Source organism: Biomphalaria glabrata, chromosome 9 (genome assembly GCF_947242115.1).
Source record: "Biomphalaria glabrata chromosome 9, xgBioGlab47.1, whole genome shotgun sequence".
Lineage (NCBI taxonomy): Eukaryota > Metazoa > Mollusca > Gastropoda > Planorbidae > Biomphalaria > Biomphalaria glabrata.
In genome coordinates, this window is record NC_074719.1 from 14,669,597 (window position 1) to 14,695,509 (window position 25,913).

The following is a 25,913-nucleotide window of genomic DNA, read 5'->3' on the forward strand; positions in this document are numbered from 1 at the left end:
GGGCTTTACCTATCCCATAGTCTTTTAAACGGTTGGGGTACCACGCAAGATTTGTCGACCGTCTTTCTCCATTCCTCCCTGTCTTTTACCTTAGTAAGAATTTTCGATTTTTAGGAGGCCTAAGTCCACCCAAATCTGATTGGTGCTTGACACGAAATAGGGAAAGTAAAGGTCGTTGTGCTGGCCTCATGACACCCTCGTCAACCTTCGGCCACAGAAACATTGACCTTTATATCATCTGCCCTATAGATCGCAAGGTCTGAAAGGGGAAATTGAGTAAAACTAATGTCATGTATGTATGTATGTATGTTCTTTATAGAAATCAACAACATTTGACCAATCTTAATAAAACTTGGCATATATGTTTCTAAGATCATCATAGTGTATTTGAAATGTCTTTCCCACGAAGGGGGGATCTCAAAATAAAATTTAAAATGCCCAACACTATAGACGCAATAGTGTAAGTTTGCTTTTTTGTGTTAATTTTTGAGGCCATTGTTTCTCAAACATATTACAATGATAACAAAGGAAACATGAACATTTTTCTAACCATTTTTTTTTCAAGGACATTGTATATGTTAATCCATATTAATAATCAAGTAAAAACTATATTCTTACCAATGTTTAAAAAAATAAATTAGTAAATTAAGTAAAGTCGCTTCATTTTCTAAAGAGAACCTTTCAGACTGTTTTCATGAGAAGCGTCAGCATCAGAATCGATTCAAAAAGCTTTTCAAAGAATAAGATTCTATCATTTCCTTTCTAAAACCAGAACGGTCCATTGTTTTTAGAGCAACGGACCATCGTTCAGTGGACATTTGTGTTACGTGCACATGTTAGTGTCAATGTGGAACGGTGCGAACGCGTGCTGAAAGGAGGAGAGAACCAACATGGAGAAATAGAAACGAAATAGTGTTTGAGTGTTCATGGAAATTAAATGAGTTGTAATCGAGGACATTTGTTGTTTAAGTGTTAATGTACTGTTCGAAGAGTCTCATCTTAGAAAGGAACGTAACAATTTGTTTAGGCAAACAACTAGGCACGCCTCAAGCCGTCTTTTTAAACAAGAGTATGATCTTTCTATCTAGCCCGTTTAATCTTACATGCTCAACTGCCAACCCTGTTGTGACCTGCATATTTTTCTACACCTGATGCACACGATGCACACGAATGGGGCGACAGTTATGCTCATTACGCATCTTGCTAGGAATCATCTTCGAATCTGTCCTTAAAGGAAATTCGTGGTCTTTGGTCGCTTGATTATTCAAATCTGGTTCGGAGTTATGGGCAATTGTTCATAGTTCACTATGTTTTGTTTAATATTGGTATCATTTTGTCAGTCTAGCTACTTTAATTATACTTATTATGATTATACACGTAACTTATGCTTTTAATGTGTGAATTTCGTTCATCCCTGAAGTATTTATCTCATTGGGTTATAGCCCTTAGTCATTGTGGGTTATGCGTCTTTTGTTGTGAACATGGGCTTCCGGCCTAAGATGGCGTCCAGTGTTGAATGATTAAAAGTGTTCGGCCCAACTTCGACAATAGTTGCCTTAATTCTTCAAGACGTACTTAACAGGTTGAGTTTGAAGACATAAACTCATAAAAGAATTATTTCAATTACCCACTGCCTTTCTTCAGTGTTATTACATAGGCAACCTGAAAATGTTTCGTTACTTTTAGAGACAAAATGTCTAATTGATAGTTTAAAGAAGATACAATAATAGATCACTAGCGACACATTGAACAAAAAAAAAAAAAAACAACAGAACAACACTTTTTCAAAAAAGCAACAGAACAACACTATTTCACTTTCATGTTTATTGAGTTCAGCGGGGGCCGCCTCCGAGTATCTTAGTTTATTTTAATACGTAAAACTTATATTTAAATTAAACATTTCCACAATATGAAATTGAGAAAGGTGACGCTTATATACAGCATTTAGATCTAAATCTGTAGTACAATTCGAATATTAACAAAATGACATACAAGTAAACAACTATCAATGGAATGAAACTGTCCTAGATGACAACAAACAAAAAAGTTTTATTGAAGGAAGACACATTTTCTCTCCTAAAACTGTTACAAGAAAAATACACAAATCTTAAATATCTTTACATGTCAAAATGTGAACGACAAAAATGAGCAGTTTTAAGAGGCAAGGACAATGTCTTGTTTGCTCAGTTACTTTTAACCTATTCAGAAAAACTGAGTATACATCAATTCAGCCACACTGACATTAAATCCAGACTTCAAGCTTCCACTGTGGAAAAATTCTGGAACAAATCTATTTCCATAGCCTGGAAAAAGAACCAAGGCTCCACTACTCCCCGGGCATGTACATGTAGTGTAGGTAAACCTGGTAAGTTCATCCTCATTTTTTTTCTCCTTCCAGTGACCAACACTGACACGTTTGCAACCTCCATGAGGGTGTGATACTATAAAAGAAAACTTATCTTCATCTCTAGCTGGCAAATATTTTTGATAGACTTTGAACCAGAAGCTTGCAAATTTTTCTTGACTTCTTTCCAGTTGATCTCCTAAATTCGAGTCACATGTTGCGAATTTCAACAAGCATTTGTCTTTTCCCAAATTTTCCATAATGACTTTATCAATAATGACCACTGGACTATCCTCCTTGTCATAAAAAAATCTTAAAGAAGTGTTCCCTGCCTCTAAGGTATCAAAAACCAAATGTTTGGTTGTTGTCACTTCAACCTCCCACCACGCACCGCTGGAAAATTCTGAACCCTGACATTTCGTACACCAACATTTTTTCCCATCATCTGTAAATTGTCTAACGCCTGACACCCACCCACTTCCTGCCCTTAGATTTGATTGGTTACTCTTATAAAACGGATACGATTTAGTGGATCCTGGCCAGAACTCTGGCCTCTGTGAACTTATAATTTTAACATCCACTCTGACAGTCAAGTCAGCTATAGTTTGTATACATTTATATAGAAGGTTATCACCATTAGGAATGTGATTATTACTAAATTCATCAAGAGGTATAAGCCCTTTGTGGTCTGAATTCTTAGTGCAGCATAAAAAACGCTTGTGTAGATCCGCCTCTCCACTTTCTGATTCCTCAATGTCATGGTAATCTAGAGAAAAAACAACAACATACAATTTGTCAAAATAAATTGTTGTTTTTTTTATACTCTTTACCCTGAAGTTTTTATGCAGGGTTAAAAGGAGGAACAATCGCGAAAAATCATAAATCTATATATTCGGCAGATGAATGTTTTTATTATAAAATTAAGCTTTCACAGATCTAGGTTTCTAGCAATACAAACTCTACAGTAATGATAATAATTGTAGTATTTGCAGAAGACTTAAGATGATTGAAATGTTTCACATGACTCCGCAAACCCAGCTGCGACCTGCGCATGTTGTTTTTTTTTAGTTTTCTTTACTTTTATCGACTGTCTTCTTCAAGGGATTTAGTTTTGACCTTCAATGTGTCCCGCAACACCGTGGGAGCTCTTTGTCTCTTTTAGAGGCCTTCTGCTGCCAGCTACGTTTCTCTTTGCAACTGAGGGCAAAATGGCGCATTGGGGACGATCTTTTTTGTTGAAGAGGACAGTGTAACAGAGGTGTCTCCCAATAGCCTTTCAACGTGGAAAAAAAAAGATTGCACAGAATTTGTAGCTCCTTCTATCTAACGTAGAAACTTTAAAATCTCAGGAATTTTGATTGGAGAGGTATTTAGAATCTTTCGATTTTCTTTTTTTTTTTAGAGAAGAGTTGGATTTACAGACTGTTAAATGATCATTGTATCTTTCATTATCTATATAGAATATAAATAAAAAATTGTGATTTGAAATCGTTGTTATTAAATAACTCTATATTACAGTACCGAAAACAAACAACATGTCATTAACTAGGGAAAAAACTACTATAACTTCGTAGACGTTTCATAAATAGATCATATCGACAAAGGTGTTTCTCTTTAGCCTTTTAATTGAAAGAAATTAACCAGAAACTTACCAATCAGTAAATCTCCATCTTCTGACAGAAAATCTAAATCGACACTGCTAACGTTTGAACTCTCTATAATTTACAAAATAGATACATTTATTTAATACTAAGCATTTCTCCATAAAAATTTGTTAAAACAAAATTTACTTTATATGTAGTGTAATTATATACCTGAACTTTCATCGCTTCCAACATCTATAGAGGAACTAACGAGATCTTCTTCGTCATCTGAAGATGCTGAAATAATTTAACATTAATTCTAAATGAAATCCAGCATGCCTCAATCAATCGATTGATCAATCAACTAACATCTCTCTCTCTCTCTCTCTCTCTCTCTCTCTCTCTCTGTCTATCTATCTATCCATCTATCGTGGCGGATTGGGTATCAAAATCGATCCGGGCATTAACATATCCTATATCAACCGGTTCACAAATGGCAATTTATATCATGGGCGTAGCCAGGAGTTTTTCGATCTGTAGGATTTTCTTTACCCCCTCCGCAATATATATATATATATATATATATATATATATATATATATATATATATACATACATACATACATATATAAGAGTGTGTATGTGTATGTAATTACTCTTTATTACATTCTGACCTTTCATTCTTTCAAACGTATAGTGGAAATGACACACCACCAAGGACAGCTAGTGAGTCTGGGTGAGCGCTGTGAGCTCGCCCCGGACCCAAGCATTATTTCTGGTATTTTAAGCTTTAAAAAATGCATATTTTGAGGTATCTACAGTGCAATTAGCCTGCTGCTCTTCCGCTAAAAAATTAAAATACCAAATCTGCTATTCATCATCATCATCATTCCATTTGAGTTTTTCATGGAACATAGGGCCTCAGTAAAAACACGCCACTCTCCACGGTCTCATGTTAGTTTTTTGATAGCTTCCCATCTCTTTCCTGTCTTCTCGGCTTCATCTAGTATACTGCGTTGACATGTTCGTTTTGGTCTTCCTCTACATCTTGTTCCCTGGGGGTTCCACTCTAAAGGTATTTTTTCTAAAGGGTGTGAGCAATCCATCTCCACTTCCTAAGATCTGAACCTCTATATTTTTCTGCCCACTCATTCCCCACAGTTTGGTGTTTTCTGCATTGTCGTACCAGTGTTTTTTTAGGATATTTCTCAGGCATCTGTTAATGAAGGTCTGCACTTTTTTTTTGTTGTTGCTTCAATTGTTCTCCATGTTTCAGAACCATACAGTAGGACCGCCTTAACACTAGAGTTTAATATTCTTATTTTAGTCTTGTTTGAGATATGTGGAGATTTTCAGGTTGGTTTTAGTTGTTTGTCACGGATGAATGTGTGTAGGTATGTATAATCTATTTTTACAATCTGCGCTAATGACCGGAAGTGTGTTTTGTTGTCAGACAGAGACCAGCGTGTGTGATATGCAGTAAAGCTAATTAAAGTTTATGTGTTTGATCTATTGGTTTCATTGTTTTATTTCGTTAACTAGAACTGAACCAGGGACACCTAGACGTATCGAGACCTAAGGTAGATTCTATCGAGTTATAAGTATATATGTAATAGGAAAGCTGTGACATTGTGTAAATGTCTGACTCGCTAGATTTATACGACGTTTAATGTCTTCACCTGTTCCACCTAATACACTGACTACACTCCTAAGGTATATAAAATTATCTACTTGGTCTATTGTCGGAGAGTCTAGTTCTATGTCTCCATTTTGTTTGTTGTTTACTTTAAGTACTTTTGCTTTTTTTTTGGTGGTTTATTTTGAGGCCTACTCTTTTTCCTACTTCGCTTAAAGCTGTGATCCTTTCTTGCATATCCTGTAGTCTGTGTGATAATAGGGCTATGTCATCAGCGAATTCCAGATCTTCCAGCTTTTGTGTGAGAGTCCATTTGATTTCTTTCCCTGAATTTGAGTAGGCTTCTTTTGTGACCCAACCCAATACTAGAAGGAACAGAAGTAGTAAAAGAAGACATTCCTGTTTGACTCCTGTTGTGACTGGAAATTCCTCTGACAGCTTGCCACAGTGGGCTACTTGGCAGTTGAAACCATCATAAAGGTTTATAATTATTGTTATTATTTTATTTGTAATTCCGTAATGTCTCATTACAGTCTGTCGATACTATCGAAGGCTTTTTTAAAGTCGACAAATGTTGCATAAAGAGGAGATTGCCATTCGACACATTGTTCTACAATTATCCTGAGTGTAGTTATTTGGTCAGCACAAGATCTCCCTTTTCAGAATCCGGCCTGTTCTTCCCTTAGGTGTTAATCGCATGCTCCCTTTGTTATGTTTAGCAGGATTTTGCTGAAAATCTGTGGACTGTGCTCTTTGGGTTTTGTTCCCTCATCTGAGACAATAGATCCGGGGTATTTGAAGCTAGTAACGCTAGTTAGCTTTTCATCTCCAATACTCATGCCTTTTATAAAGCCCTGTTGTCTATTGGTCATAATTTGTTTTTTTTTCTGCATTTATTTGCATGTCATATGCTGCTATGATTTTGATCTAGATTTTTTTTTCTTTTTTATTAAATAATATTTATGGATGAACTATATACATAATGGCCGTTGGTTTTTACCCCGTCAACGCTGGATCCTTCACACCTCGAGGACGTAAAATAGCGACAGGGCCATCTTCATCTCAACTGGAATATTCAGCTGGAGCTGATACCTCCCCAAGCTGGAGCTGATACCTCCCAAAGTTACAGCTGATACCTCCCAAAGCTGGAGCTGATACCTCCCAAAGCTGGAGCTGATACCTCCCAAAGCTGGAGCTGATACCTCCCAAAGCTGGAGCTGATACCTCCCAAAGCTGGAGCTGATACCTCCAAAAGCTGGAGCTGATAACGGACTTGAAGATTTTACAGCACCAAGATAGAGAGTTGAGAATCCAAGAGGACAAGAGTAACATTAGAGCTTAAGTCTTGGATGGCTGCCTGATCGTGCGGACTGTCGTTGGACTTATCCATGGTCCCGGGTTCAAACCCTGCCCGCTCCCATCCCCCGTCGTCCTGCGGGAGGTTTGGACTTGGAAGGAACAACCGAAACATGTAAAACATTTTACAAAACAAACAAATAATAAGGCATTTGTATCATATGCACAGCAGTATTAAACATTCCTATGATGATTCAGTCTTCTCACCCAACAACATATATATATATATATATATATTTATATAAGCCTATTTAGGTTACTTTAGAATTTATCATTCCCTGTATCTTTGTTTTCCCTCTCTCTCTTTACATTTTGATGCATTAAATAAATCTATCTCTTACACTAAAGTAACCCTTTTCTTAAAAATTGTACGCTGTCTTCTGTTTCCCAACCTGTAATGCATGCTGGTCGTTAGAACTTCCCGAAGCATATCCAAACTGTTTTCTTAAAATATTGAATTTAAGGTTGAATTGCCCCAGAGGCGTATGACACACATGTCTTCGAGTATTTTAGTTCACATAACGTCAGTGTTTCCCCTGCCATCCATTGCAATAAAACACTAGCAGACATGAACATGCTACTCATTTTTTTTATTGGCAAAGAAAAGCATAGGGTTAATCGCAGAACACAAATTACAAAGGAGCATGCAAAAAATATTACATATTCATGTACATTTACTTTAATTATAAATCTTTATTTCAGATTTAATTGAATCGAAAATGGAACTCTCAACTTTCAATTATATCTAGGTCACGCCTACTAAAGTATTTGTTTTTAGATGTAGCCTACATTCTTGCCCCAATAAGTACAAATGTACAGTCAGAGTACAGTGGCATTTATACTCTTTACATTTATTTATCTGAAAAAATACAGTTTTACATTTACATTAATTTGAATAGTTAAGAGTTGTCATTTCTTTACAACTGCTGTGTAATCAAACTAAATCATATTGTGCTTTTTGTGTGTGTGTAGGCCTAGAAGATTTAGGTCAGTGACGAAAATTAGCATTTCACTTGATTCGCCAAGGCTAGATCTAATATCTAATTCTAAGTTCTAATCTTCGCTAAAATTTTTTTTTAAAGTTTTACTCGTGAATGTGCAAAATATAGTCTATTCATTTGATTATATAAGCAAATTAACCTTCAAATGTGCGTTTTTTGAAAACGTATTCACAACTCTACCTACGCTATAACTGAATGTATTTCACCCTCTACCTACGTTATAACTGAATGTATTTCACCCTCTACCTACGCTATAACTGAATGTATTTCACCCTCTACCTACGCTATAACTGAATGTATTTCACCCTCTACCTACGCTATAACTAAATGTATTTCACCCTCTACCTACGCTATAACTAAATGTATTTCAAACTCTACCTACTCTATAACTGAATGTATTTCAAACTCTACCTACTCTATAACTGAATGTATTTCAAACTCTACCTACTCTATAACTGAATGTATTTCAAACTCTACCTACTCTATAACTGAATGTATTTCACCCTCTACCTACGCTATAACTGAATGTATTTCACCCTCTACCTACGCTATAACTGAATGTATTTCAATCTCTACCTACTCTATAACTGAATGTAACTGGATGCATTTCACCTTCAAAGTGTGTAACAAAGTTTTGCGAACTTTGGAGTGGAGTGGGGAGGGGGGATTTTTTTCCAAACCCTAACCCAAACGCTCAGTAAACCCTAACCGTACATATATATATATATATATGAGAATTTTTTACAAAGCAGTGTTTCTCAACCTTAAGCGAAAAAAAAAACAAGTTGAGGCCTTTCTCTTGACAGCTAGGGGTTTGGGTGAGCGCTGTAAGTTCCTCCAGAGGGATTCGAGGCGAAGCCCCTACGCCAAAAGCGTTCTTCACTGTGAAACCCCACACACGCATACATGGGTGGAGCCGGGGGTTGTGGTTAAACCCCCCTCCCGCAGGGGGTTGAAGAGGCAATTCTGTGACTGCTTTTTTGTTTTTATATTGTTTATTATAAGTGCTATTTTAATGTTAAACCATCAATTGCCCCAACGCAGCCAAGGGAGGATTTTGAATTTAAATCCCCCTCTAGAGTTTTCAATATAAAACTAAAACAAACAAGTCACTAAGAGGGGCTCTGAGTTTAACACCCCCTCCAGAGGATTTTAAGTTTAAAACCCAATCCATGTGGTTTTGACTTTTAGACACAACTCCAGGGGGTTTTGAGGTTAAGCCCCCGCTCTTAAATGTTAAACTAAAGTAAAATACAGTCGCCAAATTTTGTGAGCGTAACCAAATGGGAGTTTTGAGTAAAAAAAACAACTCCTGATGGTTTTGAGTAAAAAAAACAACTCCTGATGGTTTTGAGTTAAAAAAACAACTCCTGATGGTTTTGAGTTAAAAAAAACCCTAACAGATGGTTTTTGACGATAAAACTCCTTTTTTTTTTATAAATCTAAAGCAAACAACAATGACCAATTTCCATTATGAGGGGTTTTAAAGTCAACCCCCTCCATTAGAAGTTATGTTTTTTAGTTTTAAATAATGACCCCCTAATTGTATTTCCAATAACAAAAGGAAGTGTCTATCCTAAGGTACAAAAAAAGATAGAAGAAAGTGCCATAATATTATGAAAATTTATTACGCATACACATATATGAAAAGGGAGAAAAATATACGAACTACGAACAGAATATTTTACTTTGAATAGATCGAATCTCTTAGGTTTTCAGCTGACATAAAGGATTTTTTTACTAACGTTTCGCGTACTACAGTTGTAATAAGCAAATATTAAAAAGTCAATATCAGATTTATAAATGTTATATGACTTAACCAGAAGAAGAACTGTTGATTGTATATGCATATACAATGAAGGTTTACGTCTTTGCACATATGGAAAGATTTTTTTAGTTTACAAGAAAGTATACTTTAAATAATAATATTCTAAACAATGTTATAAACAAAATTCAATCAATCTTCTTAAGCCAACAACTTTCAAGTTATAAGCAAAATAGTTAATGTTTTTAAATATATATCAGTGTCTGAATACACCAGGGACCTAATAATCAGCAATATTAGCTCCACAAGTATTAAACCCCAAACCATTAACGCCAATGTGAACGAATTCTGGGAAACCACTATATCCCGGAAAATGGACATTAGCACCACTACTTCCTGGACATGTACAAGCTGAATAGGTAAACACAGTAGAATCATGTTCGTCCCGCTTTTCTCTAGTCATCCAATGACCAATACTGACCTTCTTAGGACACCCATGAGGATGTGACACAATAAAAGTCAATTTATCTGTATCTCTATTGGGCTTATATTTCTCATATACTTTCTTCTGAATGGTTATATAACGGTTGATCATATTTTCGAGTCTATTTCCCAAACTTTGGTCACATGTCGCAAATTGCAACCAACACTTGTCATCATCAATGCGATTGTAAATTAAATACACTTTTTCAATTATGACTTTGTCACAACTTTCTCGATCAAAAAACAATCTCAAACTTGTGTGGGCTGCCTCAACGCCATCAAAAACATTGTGTGTGGCTGTGTCTACAGAGCATTCCCACCAGACATTGCTTGGCGGTATTTGACACTTTGAACACCAACACTTCGTGTAGTCACTTTCTCTACCTCCGTCTTCTTCATTCACTCCATTTTTAAATTGTTCTATGCGTACTATCCTTCCGCTCCCAGTGAATTCCTTTCCTCGGTCCTCTTTGGGAGGTTTATATATTCTATCGGAATCCGGCCAAAACATTGGTCTGTATGGACTGACTTTTCCAACATGTATTCTGACTGTCAGGTCAGCCATGGATTTTATGAGTTTATATAAGTTTTTGTCTCGATGAGTGGGGGGTAAATGTTGTAACTTGAACTCATCAATAGGTATGAACTCTGCATGATCTGGGTTTTTTTCACAGCTGATACATTTATTTTTCAGATCCAGTTCTGTTCCATCGTATTCCTCAATTTCAACGTCACCTAAACCATAAAAAGTATATTGTAAAAAAAAAGCAATATATATCTTATCTTATATAGTACAGAGGTTACTTCAAAAAAGAAGATGATTACGTCCTACGCGTCATGCATTTAGTCATGCATATTAACCAATGACTTAAATTCAGCCAAGTCACTGGTTTTCCTGGCTAGCTCAGGCAACCCATTCCATATATCAATTCGTCTGTCTATTTGTGGTGTTGTAACTATTTAAGGTACTATCATATTGTTACAAATGAACAGTGATAGGTAGAGGTCAACGTATGACCCCGGTGAGATGACACAGCAGCTAGTGTTCCCTGGAATCTACATGTACAAACAAAGACAGGATGTGACGTGTCCACACGTGTTGTTCCAGGGGACGAACAGATCTAAGTAGGGGGACAGTTACTAATGAACAGTGACAGATAAAGGTCACTACGTGTGACCCCGACTTGATGACACTGCAGCGAGTGTTTTCTGGAATCTACGTGTATAAATAAAGACAGGATGTGACGTTTCCTGACATGTTATTCCAGAGGATACTAGGAGTGTTTGTGCAACTTTGGAGAAGCGATTAGGGACTCTATATAAGCCAGAAAGTTAATGTGAAAGTCAGTCGTATGGAGTCGTGAGTGAACCGTTACAGTCGATACAGACTATGTAAGACGTGTGCGGCTCTGTGGAAGAGAAATGTGTACGACTCGATGCAAGTTAACTAGGGTAGAGTTAACTGGAGTGGACTACTGTCGTTAAAGTCTATACAGCGAACTACAGTGGACTTGAGCCGTTACAGTCGATACAGTCAATGTAAGACGTGTGCGGCTCTGATTCGGTAGACTTGAGTACGACTTGGTTCAGCTTTGGGAGACCTGGAGCGACACTGGGAAGTGTGTCGTTGGTCTGTTCTGTGGAATACGGCTCGAGGAAAGTTGAGAAGAGATGAATTGCAACGAAGTGAAGAGATGAATTGCAACGAAGTATAGCTAACTGTAAACTGACAGATATTGTACAGTCTTCTACGCTACATGTTACAGTAACGAATTGTTAGAGTTAATAGTCATTAAAGTTATATGAAACTGAAAGTTTAGTCGTCAAGTTCTTTGCTGTGTTTTTATTTGTGTGCCAACTAATACATCTAGCCAGAAGATTCAGAAATACGTAACAATATATAGACATAGAAGGTTAAGTGAAGACATGTTTAATGTATACAACATATTGCAGTGAATGAACCGGAAGTGGTGTTCTTCATAAGGAACATGAAATGACATACATATATAAATTCGCATAATACAATAATAATAATGATAACATACCACAGCACCTCCCTCTTCCAAAAAAAAAAAAAAGAAAGATAACAAAACATTTAACTTAAACGAAAAAGAAGAAAGAAAAAAAAAAGAAATATTAAAAAAAAATTAACAAATGACTGGACTGATTTCCAAGATACATCTAAATATAAAGCAAGATACATGTCCATTTTGGTGATTGTTCCATTCTTTGTATCTGTTTGGTTTTTGGAACTTCGCGGCCACTTCTGGTAATGTAACCACGTTGTGAGGTTGGGTTACAGGGTTCAGGATGTATAACTGTGGGTGTAGGAGAATAATGCGTCGACATTCTAGTAGGTGAGCATGGGTACTCAACCTTAGGTCGGGAGTATTCTTCATTGTTTCATACTGGGTCCTGTATTGTAGCTTGGTGACTAAGACTGTCTTTAGAAGGAAGTATAACTGCATCTGGTATTGGAGTAGCATTATGGAAATGTTCGTTTCTTACAGACGCAGTAGGAATCATTTCTCTTCTGATAGATGTATCATTCTCTTGTCTTGGAGTGCTGACCAACTGATCGATGTGTCTCCTCCATATAATGCCTGGGTATATTTCTACCGTATACATTAGAGGACTTTATTACGCCATATTGCCACTTTTCTTCCTGATTTGCTCTGTAATCGCGTGCAAGAACACCGTCCCCAACTTGGAATTCTCTCATTTTGCCTTGGAGTAATTTCTCGTTAGTCTATTCTGAATGTCCCTGTTTGGCCTAAGTAAATCTAGACGAGATTGTAGTCTTCTTCCAAACATAAGAAATGTTGGACGCTCATTACTTGTGGATTGTGGAGAATTTCTTTAAGCCAATAGAAATCAAGATTTTTTTTTTGACTTAATGTTCCTGTATCATTTTTTGCAGCCTTCATGGCTATTTTGAATGATTTAACAAATCTATCTATCTATCTATCTATCTATCTATCTATCTATCTATCTATCTATCTATCTATCTATCTATCTATCTATCTATCTATCTTATCTATCTATCTATCTATCTATCTATCTATCTATCTATCTAATCTATCTATCTATCTAATCTATCTATCTATCTATCTATCTATCTATCTATCTATCTATCTATCTATCTATCTATCTATCTAATCTATCTATCTATCTATCTAATCTATCTATCTATCTATCTATCTATCTATCTATCTATCTATCTATCTATCTATCTATCTATCTATCTATCTATCTACCTTGGCTGCGCTGGGGCAAGTGATGGTTTAGTATTAAAATGTCACCTAAAATAAACAGAATCAAAGCGAAAAATCAATCACTAAATTCCGATCCCCCTTGGCTACTCCCATGAAATAGGCCTCTGTAACCATTTCCTTGGAAAAATTAAGAATTTTTCATGTTTCTTTTGCGCCACGACTAACCACAGCAGTTCATTAAAAAAAAAATGTTTGTTGCTGATTCGCCTGATGTTTGTTAAACGGTACAAAAATGTTTAATCTTGGATTAATATTTGAACACACATTTTGGTTGTAATGATTCGTATGAAGTATAAGGAGAAACAGATACAGAAATTACCATAGACTATATATAGTCTATGGAAATTACATACAATAGTGTAAGAGAAATTTACTTACTTGTTGTATACATGTGTATGTATATGTATGTATATATGTACGAAATATGTATGTGTGTGTACGTATGTATGTATGTATGTATGTATGTATGTATGTAGGATGTATGTATGTATGAATGTATATACGTGTGTATGTATATATGCATGTATGTATCATAATGTACAATTTGGTTTCTTATAGTTATAATGTTTTTTGTTTGGTGTAATGCACAAATTGTAAGACAAATTTCCATACGGACAATAAACATTATTATTATTATTATTATTATTATTATTATTATCATTAAATGTATTATGCATTATGTATGTACACATGTCAGTGTATGTATATATGTATGTGTATGTATGTGTAAGCATCATGTATAATTGTATTATTTATTATGTTTGTATTATGTATGTTTGTACTATTTGTGTATTATGTACGTAGCTATCATGTATGAATCAAAGTTAATACGGCGGTTTGTTAACGGTAAAGCATTTGTACAGTAAACAAAAGTAAACATTTAATTTAAAATATAGGTACCTTATGTAACAATCATTCAATTAATTTAGTAACACAAAATTATTTTAAAACGAAATGGTCTGCATAAAGAGAAAACAAATATCTAGATAAATGAACTCCCTAAGCAATATAGTCTACCTTTGTTTTTACTATTAATAGTGAATGGTTGTAAAATAATGTAGTTTATTATTTTAAAAAATGCTAGCGTAATTAATTTTAAAATATAAAGGATTCGCTTTAAAAAAAAAACAAACACGTTTTTTAAAGGTCTAAAATATCGCGTTGTCGGATTTTCAATATCTTTTCTAGTTTCTGTGATCTAAACGTGACAGACAGACCACACAAAAATATTCCCCATCTGGGGTCACTTAAAAGAACAAACAATTTAAAAAATACAATGCTTATATTAAAACGCATTCGAAAGAAGGAAATAATTATTTAAAATAAATCATGCCTTGGGTGTGTTTTGTATGTGCTAAAGTGAAATTTACACCCGACTTATTTTTTTTTATTTAGATGTGTGTTCATATAGAAGTGTTGATTTATATGTTGTCATGAAACATAAGCTCATATGTAATATATAATGACGATTGGTTGGCTACAAGAAACATACAAGAAGCAAACAGAGCGAGTTAGTATAAGACCCACCCATAAGTATCAAATTAATGGCATGGATAGTATTCCTACATAAAACGTATATTTCAGCTTCCCCACTTATGCACACCACTTATTCAACATAAATAATTAATTTATAACTATTGAAATAGTATAACGTTCCCTATCTGATATCATTGTAAATAAACGAAGCATCACCAGTTAATTTCAACAGCTTCTCTATTCACAAAAAGAATTCAAAAAGCCAATACTTACAGACCACAAGAGCTTTGCCACTATCGTCTTCAATTACATTAAGACTTTCTGTAATTACAAAGACACGAGCAAATTTAATAGTTAGTCTTTCTCAAACCGAAACAAAATGGATTGCGAATTTTTTTTTATATCAACTAAAAGTGTAATCTCCATCTTTAATTACAGAAAGAATGTTTGGGTCAGTTTGATCTCCTACAGACTAAAATAAATTTCTACATCATATTTTCTTTTGTGAAAACATTGCTTCTGTTACCTATATAAATCTTATGACTGAATATTATATTTTTTGCAACCCAAACAGATTTAGTATTGACGTTTAAGATCTTTTAGTTTGTATCATAAATTATTAGTGCCAAAATGAATACCGTATTTATTTTTTTTAGCAGACAAAATAATTTATAAGCAAAATACGTGAATAAATGTATTTCACCTTTATCTTCATCCACACAGCAGTCAGCAGACTGTGAAAAAATAGGTATGTAAACAGTTAAACAATGTTTATCATAATATATTAATATTTTAAGAAAAAACAACAACTATTATTTAGTAGGCCTAATCCTTTCAATGTTTAGTTAATAAAACTTGCATTCAAACATTACAGGTTTATTACCTATTCTCTAATAATATTGTGTATTTATAAATCTTTTAAAATATTTGGAATTTCGATTCATGCTAATTATAAATTATAAATAGAAATAATAATAAATAATACTAAGGCTTGTCTTCGAGTCCGAAGAATAATTAGGAATGCAGTATTTCCCGTGGCTACGCATTCCCATCTGCGACCTAAATATTTTGCCACATCTAGCGCAGGCATAACCATTGTCCGGTTGTGCTCGATTTCGATTTTCTTTTCGCCGTCTACGTCCTTGGCAGCGGATTTTTAAAAGCATTTTTTGTTTCTTTTTCTCATTTTGACTCATAGTAAAATTATTTTTAATTCCCTTACGGCATTTCCGCTTCCTTTCTATTTAGTAAACAAAAAACTTAGCCTAAAAGAAAATAGATGCATCAAGAGCCTTTTTTTTCTCCGACAGAGTGAGACCAATGAATGATACTTTGTAGCACTGTCGTTTCCCTACATTAGAAAGACTTCTAATGAACGATTACAATGAATAAAACCAATGCCTAAATAAAGTGTGTGGAACGGGAATAGTGAATTCTATTAGGTCTAAAGAATCTATACCGCACATTGCTTGCCGATTTAAGGATGCAAAAAAAAAAAAAATAGTAATAATTGCTAAAGGTAGCATTCAAAATCTGCAAAGTGTTTGTGTGTGATGGGGGTCTAGCAATAGGAGGATCCTATAAAAGGGGTTTGCTATTTTAATCATAATTAAAAACAACAACATAAAACTGGGGGATTTCGTTTCAAAGCAGCATAAAGCATATTAAAGTGGGTCGTTCTGAATCAATTCCCAATAAGCTGCCAGTGTAAATTAAGTGTTCAAGATTGCGTACTTTAAAATTGTCAAACTTAGATCAGTAATAGTATTAATTCCTGGATCTATCTTCTTATATAAGATAATAGGAAAATTTTTCAAAAGTCTATGTCATAGAACAATCTGATGCACAGGGTGAATATTACAAAAAAAAAAAAGGTTCCGAAGAAAGAGAGAGAGAGAGAGAGGGCCGATTGATTTCATTATAACATACAATTATTCACGAGCTATAAGTATGTTAGGGAGATCGTTAAAATGTCCGTTTCTTGGAAGTTTAAGAAAAGGAAATGATGTTCCGGCCATAATAAACAATTTGAAGTAAAAACAAAAAAGACTTATTTATTTACAGTAAACAAGTTACAAAGACTGGAACACAAAATATGTAAGTGTTATAATAAATGAAAACATGTTGTTCTCGTAATGACGCGATTATAGTTTTAAAAATGCTTCTAAAGCATTAGGGATCATTTCAAGAAATTTTAACAAGCAAGTAAAAACAAATTAAAATCCTTAGACCAATATTAGAATATACTAAAGCATTTTAAAAATATTATATTTTGCAATATCCAGCGCAGACCTAACAGTTGTCTGACGATGCTCGGTTCTACTTCTCTTTTCGCCGTCAACTTCTGTCCTCGGCAGTCAGTTTGACTTCGCTCTAAAATGTGCTTCCCTTGGCCTTTGTAAGTAATTTCCAGATGTCTATTTTGGAAGCCTCCAGCTAACAGGGACTAGGAGTAAAAAGAAAATTGTTGGTGTCATGACAATGGAGAGCAATAAGCTTCAAACTTACATCTACTCTCTTGTGTTTATTACTTCCCTTTCCTTTTGTTTCAGCGCCTCTTTTCTGTGCAGACATTTTGAAAGAGACTTAGAGCAGAAGACGTTTAGTCTTGGACCTGCACTAAAAGCAGAAAAAGTTACAAGAATTAATTAATGAACATATTTTTTTTTTGTTTCAGAGTTCTTTGTGCTAGTAGGTACAGAAATAGAGAGAGAGAGAGAAAAAAAAAGGGCCTAGCTTAATATATTACATTAGAAAGATATTGGAAAAAAATAGTTTTGGAAGACAAGAATTAACAGTCGTACATGTACACGCATGATGAAGACTAAATTTAAATTGCATACACAATGGGGAATATGCCTACTTCCTTCTAAAGAGAAATGGTTTGACCATGGGGAATATTGTGCTAAGTACATAATGCCTACTTCCTTCTAAAGAGAAATGGTTTGACCATGGGGAATATTGTGCTAAGTACATAATGCCTACTTCCTTCTAAAGAGAAATGGTTTGACCATGGGGAATATTGTGCTAAGTACATAATGCCTACTTCCTTCTAAAGAGAAATGGTTTGACCATGGGGAATATTGTGCTAAGTACATAATGCCTACTTCCTTCTAAAGAGAAATGGTTTGACCATGGGGAATATTGTGCTAAGTACATAATGCCTACTTCCTTCTAAAGAGAAATGGTTTGACCATGGGGAATATTGTGCTAAGTACATAATGCCTACTTCCTTCTAAAGAGAAATGGTTTGACCATGGGGAATATTGTGCTAAGTACATAATGCCTACTTCCTTCTAAAGAGAAATGGTTTGACCATGGGGAATATTGTGCTAAGTACATAATGCCTACTTCCTTCTAAAGAGAAATGGTTTGACCATGGGGAATATTGTGCTAAGTACATAATGCCTACTTCCTTCTAAAGAGAAATGGTTTGACCATGGGGAATATTGTGCTAAGTACATAATGCCTACTTCCTTCTAAAGAGAAATGGTTTGACCATGGGGAATATTGTGCTAAGTACATAATGCCTACTTCCTTCTAAAGAGAAATGGTTTGACCATGGGGAATATTGTGCTAAGTACATAATGCCTACTTCCTTCTAAAGAGAAATGGTTTGACCATGGGGAATATTGTGCTAAGTACATAATGCCTACTTCCTTCTAAAGAGAAATGGTTTGACCATGGGGAATATTGTGCTAAGTACATAATGCCTACTTCCTTCTAAAGAGAAATGGTTTGACCATGGGGAATATTGTGCTAAGTACATAATGCCTACTTCCTTCTAAAGAGAAATGGTTTGACCATGGGGAATATTGTGCTAAGTACATAATGCCTACTTCCTTCTAAAGAGAAATGGTTTGACCATGGGGAATATTGTGCTAAGTACATAATGCCTACTTCCTTCTAAAGAGAAATGGTTTGACCATGGGGAATATTGTGCTAAGTACATAATGCCTACTTCCTTCTAAAGAGAAATGGTTTGACCATGGGGAATATTGTGCTAAGTACATAATGCCTACTTCCTTCTAAAGAGAAATGGTTTGACCATGGGGAATATTGTGCTAAGTACATAATGCCTACTTCCTTCTAAAGAGAAATGGTTTGACCATGGGGAATATTGTGCTAAGTACATAATGCCTACTTCCTTCTAAAGAGAAATGGTTTGACCATGGGGAATATTGTGCTAAGTACATAATGCCTACTTCCTTCTAAAGAGAAATGGTTTGACCATGGGGAATATTGTGCTAAGTACATAATGCCTACTTCCTTCTAAAGAGAAATGGTTTGACCATGGGGAATATTGTGCTAAGTACATAATGCCTACTTCCTTCTAAAGAGAAATGGTTTGACCATGGGGAATATTGTGCTAAGTACATAATGCCTACTTCCTTCTAAAGAGAAATGGTTTGACCATGGGGAATATTGTGCTAAGTACATAATGCCTACTTCCTTCTAAAGAGAAATGGTTTGACCATGGGGAATATTGTGCTAAGTACATAATGCCTACTTCCTTCTAAAGAGAAATGGTTTGACCATGGGGAATATTGTGCTAAGTACATAATGCCTACTTCCTTCTAAAGAGAAATGGTTTGACCATGGGGAATATTGTGCTAAGTACATAATGCCTACTTCCTTCTAAAGAGAAATGGTTTGACCATGGGGAATATTGTGCTAAGTACATAATGCCTACTTCCTTCTAAAGAGAAATGGTTTGACCATGGGGAATATTGTGCTGAGTACATAATGACTACTTCCATCTAAAGAGAAATGGTTTGACCGTGGGGAATATTGTGCTAAGTACATAATGCCTACTTCCTTCTAAAGAGAAATGGTTTGACCATGGGGAATATTGTGTTAAGAACATAATGCTTACTTCCTTCTAAAGAGAAATGGTTTGACCATGGGGAATATTGTGCTAAGTACATAATGCCTACTTCCTTCTAAAGAGAAATGGTTTGACCATGGGGAATATTGTGCTGAGTACATAATGCCTACTTCCATCTAAAGAGAAATGGTTTGACCATGGGAAATATTGTGCTAAGTACATAATGCCTACTTTCTTCTAAAGAGAAATGGTTTGACCATGGGGAATATTGTGCTAAGTACATAATGCCTACTTCCTTCTAAAGAGAAATGGTTTGACTATGGGGAATATTGTGCTAAGTACATGATGTCTACTTCCTTCTAAAGAGAAATGGTTTGACCATGGGGAATATTGTGCTGAGTACATAATGCCTACTTCCATCTAAAGAGAAATGGTTTGACCATGGGGAATATTGTGCTAAGTACATAATGCCTACTTTCTTCTAAAGAGAAATGGTTTGACCATGGGGAATATTGTGCTAAGTACATAATGCCTACTTCCTTCTAAAGAGAAATGGTTTGACCATGGGGAATATTGTGCTGAGTACATAATGACTACTTCCATCTAAAGAGAAATGGTTTGACCGTGGGGAATATTGTGCTAAGTACATAATGCCTACTTCCTTCTAAAGAGAAATGGTTTGACCATGGGGAATATTCTGTTAAGAACATAATGCTTACTTCCTTCTAAAGAGAAATGGTTTGACCATGGGGAATATTGTGCTGAGTACATAATGCCTACTTCCTTCTAAAGAGAAATGGTTTGACCATGGGGAATATTGTGCTGAGTACATAATGCCTACTTCCTTCTAAAGAGAAATGGTTTGACCATGGGTTGAAGTAGAAGCTTCTATGGGCTGACTATGTTGCTGAGCGTAAAAATTATATATGTGTCAGACGCGAATAGCTCAAATTTTGTGTAAAATAAATTACAAAAGTTATTTCTCTAGAAGTTACGAAAGTTATATAATATTAAACCACAAACCTATATATACTACAATAAATATAGGTGTCCGCACTCTATTTACTATTTATTTAGGTAGGTGTTGTTTTACCATTACATATCGTACATACCAAGTATCAGAATTTAGAAAAACCCAGGTTCGTTTCTTATGTAACGTTATTCGCTAACACCGTATAGACCTAAATTACATCTCTATATTAGTATAATTAAATCTATATAATAAAATGTAATACAATAGATATAGTCGCAATGGGTTCTGCGTATACCGTTTACGCAATTCACGGTTCAACGTATTTTGTAGGCGTATCATATAGTGACTGAAGCTCCTCTTATGAGTGTGCCACTACCTCTGCGTCGTCCGCGAATAGCATATCTCTTACGAGGTTGGTTCTGATTTTAGTTTTGGTCTCATTCTGGCAATATTTAGAAGTTTGCCATCAAATATGGAATAAAGATAGATGCCTTCGGTTGATTTTTCAAAGGCGTGATGGATTAGCATTGAAAAAAGTATTCCGAAGAGGGTTGGGGCGTGGACACATCATCTCCTACAGCTAAGTATTGAGCATCGCTTTTCCAAGAATCAATTACACATCACCCTAAAAGTCAATTACATCAAGAGATGAAGACAGCGTGTGACGTCGACTGATCACGTGATTGGGTGTGGTTTTCCTGAGGAGAGGAGAGCGCGTGAGCTGGGTTCGTCAGTTGGTAGACAGAAATTGGTCGACAAAAGTCGCATAGTTTTGAATACATTTGTTTAAATCTAATCTATTACGAGCTCCGGAGAAGATATTCACCTTGTATAATTTCATTGTTATATATATATATATATATATATATATATATATATATATATATATATATATATATATATATATATATATATATATATATATATATATATATGTCTCTGTGTGTGTATGTGATTATGTACATAATTAATCTTTATTACATTTTGACTCTTCATTCTTTCGGAAGACGTTTATTGTACCCTAGAATAGTTTCTTCCTGGAGTTAGTGGAGAAATTGTAGACTCCTCGCCATTGGGGTCTGGAGAATTTTATTCGATTTTTTTTTTTTTGTATTTGAAGATTATGGATCAGTGTTTTATGTATAGTTGCTACCATGGACGTAGCCAGGTTTTTTTTTTCGAGGGATTTTTTATGCGTGTGTGTGTTTGCGCGCGTGTGTGTGTATGTCGACACACACTTATAATTAATCTTTATAACATTCTGACCCTTTATTCTTTCGGAAGACGTTTATTATACCCTACAATAAGTTCTTCCTAGAGTTAGTGGGAAAATTGTTGACTCTCTGCCATAGCCAGCAATGGGGTCTGGGGGAGCTCATAGCGCTCCCCCAGCACGGGGCGAAGCCCCGCCGTCAAGCACTATTTCCGGTATTGAATGAAATTAACATCAGAGGTCATAATATCGCGCATTATAAAAGCATATTATTTAACTAATAAACTACTTACATAATACAATTTACTTTCCATTGTGTTTTTTTAAAGCATTTAAGCCTACAACTACCGATTCGGTTTAATTTTAAGTTTTTATTTTCAATTTACTTTTTTTCTTTCAGATTTACTTATGCGCATTTAGACCAGTTAACAACATAACTACACATATACATTAGCTGTGTTGACAAACATTTTCATTCATCATAGCGCGTAGCCTACTGTATCTAGGTCAACACAAGCTCAAAGTGTTTAGTCATTTACTATAATAGACTCAAAGTTTTTAGTTATTGACTAGACTAATATGGCATTAATATTGTTTAGATTCTAGATCTACCTGAAATTAAATTAACAATGTTATATAAACAATTACATTTACGAGTTCGATTATAAAATATATTTTATCGCTTTTTGTCACCTACGGTATTCACCAAGGCAACGCGTCTTTAGGTCAGATAGATTTAGAGAGATAGAGATAGATAGATAGAGATAGATAGATAGATAGATAGATAGATAGATAGATAGATAGATAGATAGATAGATAGATAGATAGATAGATAGATAGAGACTGTATAGAATACTATAGAGCCAGTTGAAATACAAAGTTGTCTATTTGCGTTTTAAAATAATTTATTAATGGCAATATTTTCCGTTAATTAAATTTGCCAAAGCATGTAGATTCTGTATCAATCTAAGTTTTACTTTTTTTTTTATTAATACCTAAAAAAGCCTAGTAGATCTAAATTCTTAGATTAAAAATCTAGATCTAGTAGTATTAATTAGATCAGTATATCATTAATAGTTACATGGGCGTAGCCAGGGGGGGGGGTTTGGGGTTCAACCCGCCCTCCGTTATGAAATCCCCCCCCCCCCGCATAGGGATAGGAATTTAGTGACTGATTTTTAGCGGCCCCCGAAAAGGGAAAAGACGCTATTAGTTTTATGCGGAATGTCTGTTCGTTCGTTTGTCCGTCCGTGCCGTTTAGATCTCGTAAACTAGAAAAGATAGTGAAAATCTGACATCATAATATTTTAGATCATTCAAAGTTCTGATGCAACGGCTACTTTTTTCTTTCCTATCTATCTATCTATCTATCTATCTATCTATCTATCTATCTATCTATCTATCTATCTATCTATCTATCTATCTATCTATCTATCTACTCTATCTATCTATCTAGTTTAGTTAAGTGAGTCTACTAGACTCTAGATCTAGATCTAGCTCAGATCTTCAATATAGATTCTAGATGTAGAACAGTGTTACTGGGTTCATATGCTCCCGCAGGATTTTTAGCAGGGGAGTGCGTTGCCACCTATGGCTCAGAGTCGTAGCTTCAACGTTTTGATTACAGAGAATATAAAAGAAAAGAAATGGTGCCCTTCGTCACCCATACCTATGCACTATTAAGTTCACTATAAATACTTGTTTCATGAAATGAATAAAATAACATGTAAACAAACTATTTACTGTACACGTTGGTAAGTAGCTAGTGAATAGTTTCTCGTCGCGATGGACAAGCCAGCAATGAACGCTTATCTGGAAGTTCTGATATTGTTCTTTAAGTTGCAGCTCTTGCAACGTTTTAGAATGTTGGAAAACAAATTGAGCTGAGCATTATTATAGCTTGATAAGAGAAATGTTAATGAAGAAACTAACGAATCAAGATACGGAATGTAAAGCCTTGTTCTGTAATAATCCCAAATTCTAAACATGTGGTTTTTGCTCGGTGTGTCTGTGAGACGCGCAACGGACAAGGTCTGCTTTTGGATATTTTTCACGAATCCTTGCCTGAACACAGTTATGAATGCTACCTATCACGAGGCAGCCATGACCGAGTAGTTTGTCCATGTAAAGAAAAGGCAGTGCGTCTCTCTTAACAACAATGACAAACCAATGAATTCTTCTCGAGTACAATTGCTATCATTAAATCCAACGCTCAAACACACTTGTTCAGTGCCTGAGATTCTGTAGTTTCATTAACGAAATACCAAGAAAACGTAGTTAATTCATGTTACTGCAGCTCGTATATCTCAGATAATGGCATGTAAGGAACGTTCTTGTATCTTTTCTATTATAAACTGGTGGACGTGTTTAACTACTATTTTATCACGCGCTAACACCGACAACTCTGCAAGACGTAAATACATTTACCAAGTTATAACTGCACTGCCTTTTCATGGGAACTTTCCCATATATCAAATCAAAAGACAGCTGGCAAGGATTTTTCATCTTAGACAAAAAAAAACCCCACACTACTTTTATCATATTTTAGGCTTTTACTAAATATGATAACTATTAATAATGTGCAAAAGAAAACAAATCGTCACAGCTAATTTGCTATAGAATATTGAATTACAAGCGTACATGGTCAGACATGAACTACAGATTAGCCTATTCTAATTTATTACAAAAATAGCTTATAGGCCTACTAATTAACTTTATTTCAGTGGAAGCATTATATGTTAAGTTGCTTCCTAGCAGAAGTCAATTGATTTGAAGGTGTAAAAAAAACTGGCTAAAATTTGGCTACACAGAATTCAGAGGGGTGCACGTACATTGTCAGCCATAAATTTCTGATAAGCTCAGGCTAGTTTACTGCAGTATTAACTTACTGTACTTCAGTTACCAGTGAAAGCACTACTTGTTCAGTATTAGCCTATCTTTACAACTGTACTTCAGTTACCAGTGAAAGCACTATTTGTTCAGTTGCTACTTAGGTTTTAATTGATCTGATGATGTAAAAACTTGTCTAGAATTTGACTACTCAGAATCAAGGGGGTGCAAGTGCACCACCTTGCAGGCTTGCACCCCCTGTTGGCGCCCATGACTGGGCAAGATCCAAAGTAGACTCTGTCACTAGCTCTATTCTACCTTTCTAGATCTAGTTATGGGTTTCGAATCTTGATCTAGATATAGATCTAGACTTCAATCATGACTATGGGCTTGTCTTTTTTTCTTATACTACAATTTATTGCCTACTTACCTTAAGCGTATGGATTCTAGGGATCTAGAGCTAGAATTTGAGCAAGGTTTTATTCAGTTGTAGACTACAAGGCATAACCCTTCTCTCTGCACTGGCTCTTTGTTTTGTTTCTCTGAAAAACGAAAGACTAAAAATAGATTATCGGGAATATCTTTATTCTCTGTACACTACTCACGTTAAAATTTTCTGGAAAAATATTGTATTAACTAATGCATTTTCACAATTCATGACTCATGGTAAAATTATCGTGGACGTTGTTGCTGTTTATTCATAATTTTCATTCGCAGACGATGTCTCGGTTAAGCGTTTTGAGCATCTAATCGTAAATCTCGAGCTTACAAAGGTCACGACCTAGCCGAGCGGGAACCATGCCTAAAGAAGAACATGCTGTTGAAAAATAAAAGCTGAATACCAGAGGCTCTCAAACTCTTCGTAATGCACCAGTTCCCCCACAAACCAAACACATTACACTCGAGAGCCTGTGTTTGTAGCCATGTAAGTGCTCTGGAGTCGGAGCTTAGAGCAAATCAATGGCGCCAAACTCTTCTTAGGTTCTGAGCTCAATATTCCTACTCAGTAAATGTTTGCTAAGTACTTCCGGGCTGTGTCTTGTGCAGAAAAGTCAAACGGAGGTAATACTTAATTAATGAATTCAAATAACACAGGCAAAATCTCAACACTATAAGATGGTCAAGTAAATGAATACTTAATGAAGGGAACC

General features: G+C 35.3%; 1 protein-coding gene across 7 annotated transcripts; it reads right to left on the bottom strand.

The window, feature by feature from the left end:
- Window positions 1–1,809: 1,809 nt before the first annotated feature.
- LOC106059586 (uncharacterized) lies at window positions 1,810–25,623 on the bottom strand. Of its 7 annotated transcripts, none has more exons than XM_056040940.1 (8): window positions 25,605–25,623; window positions 25,193–25,304; window positions 17,428–17,538; window positions 15,623–15,653; window positions 15,193–15,240; window positions 4,159–4,224; window positions 3,997–4,059; window positions 1,810–3,110 (listed from the first exon to the last, which is right to left on the bottom strand). In XM_056040940.1, exons 3-8 carry the CDS (start codon window positions 17,491–17,493, stop codon window positions 2,203–2,205), a joined length of 1,182 nt encoding a protein of 393 aa, XP_055896915.1. In that variant the 5' UTR covers window positions 17,494–17,538; window positions 25,193–25,304; window positions 25,605–25,623; the 3' UTR covers window positions 1,810–2,202. The 7 variants fall into 7 exon arrangements, with proteins under 7 accessions (XP_055896915.1, XP_055896914.1, XP_055896919.1 ...); XM_056040939.1 differs by lacking the exon at window positions 25,605–25,623 and adding an exon at window positions 25,400–25,418; XM_056040944.1 differs by lacking the exons at window positions 3,997–4,059; window positions 25,605–25,623 and adding an exon at window positions 25,400–25,418.
- Between the last annotated feature and the right edge of the window lie 290 nt (window positions 25,624–25,913).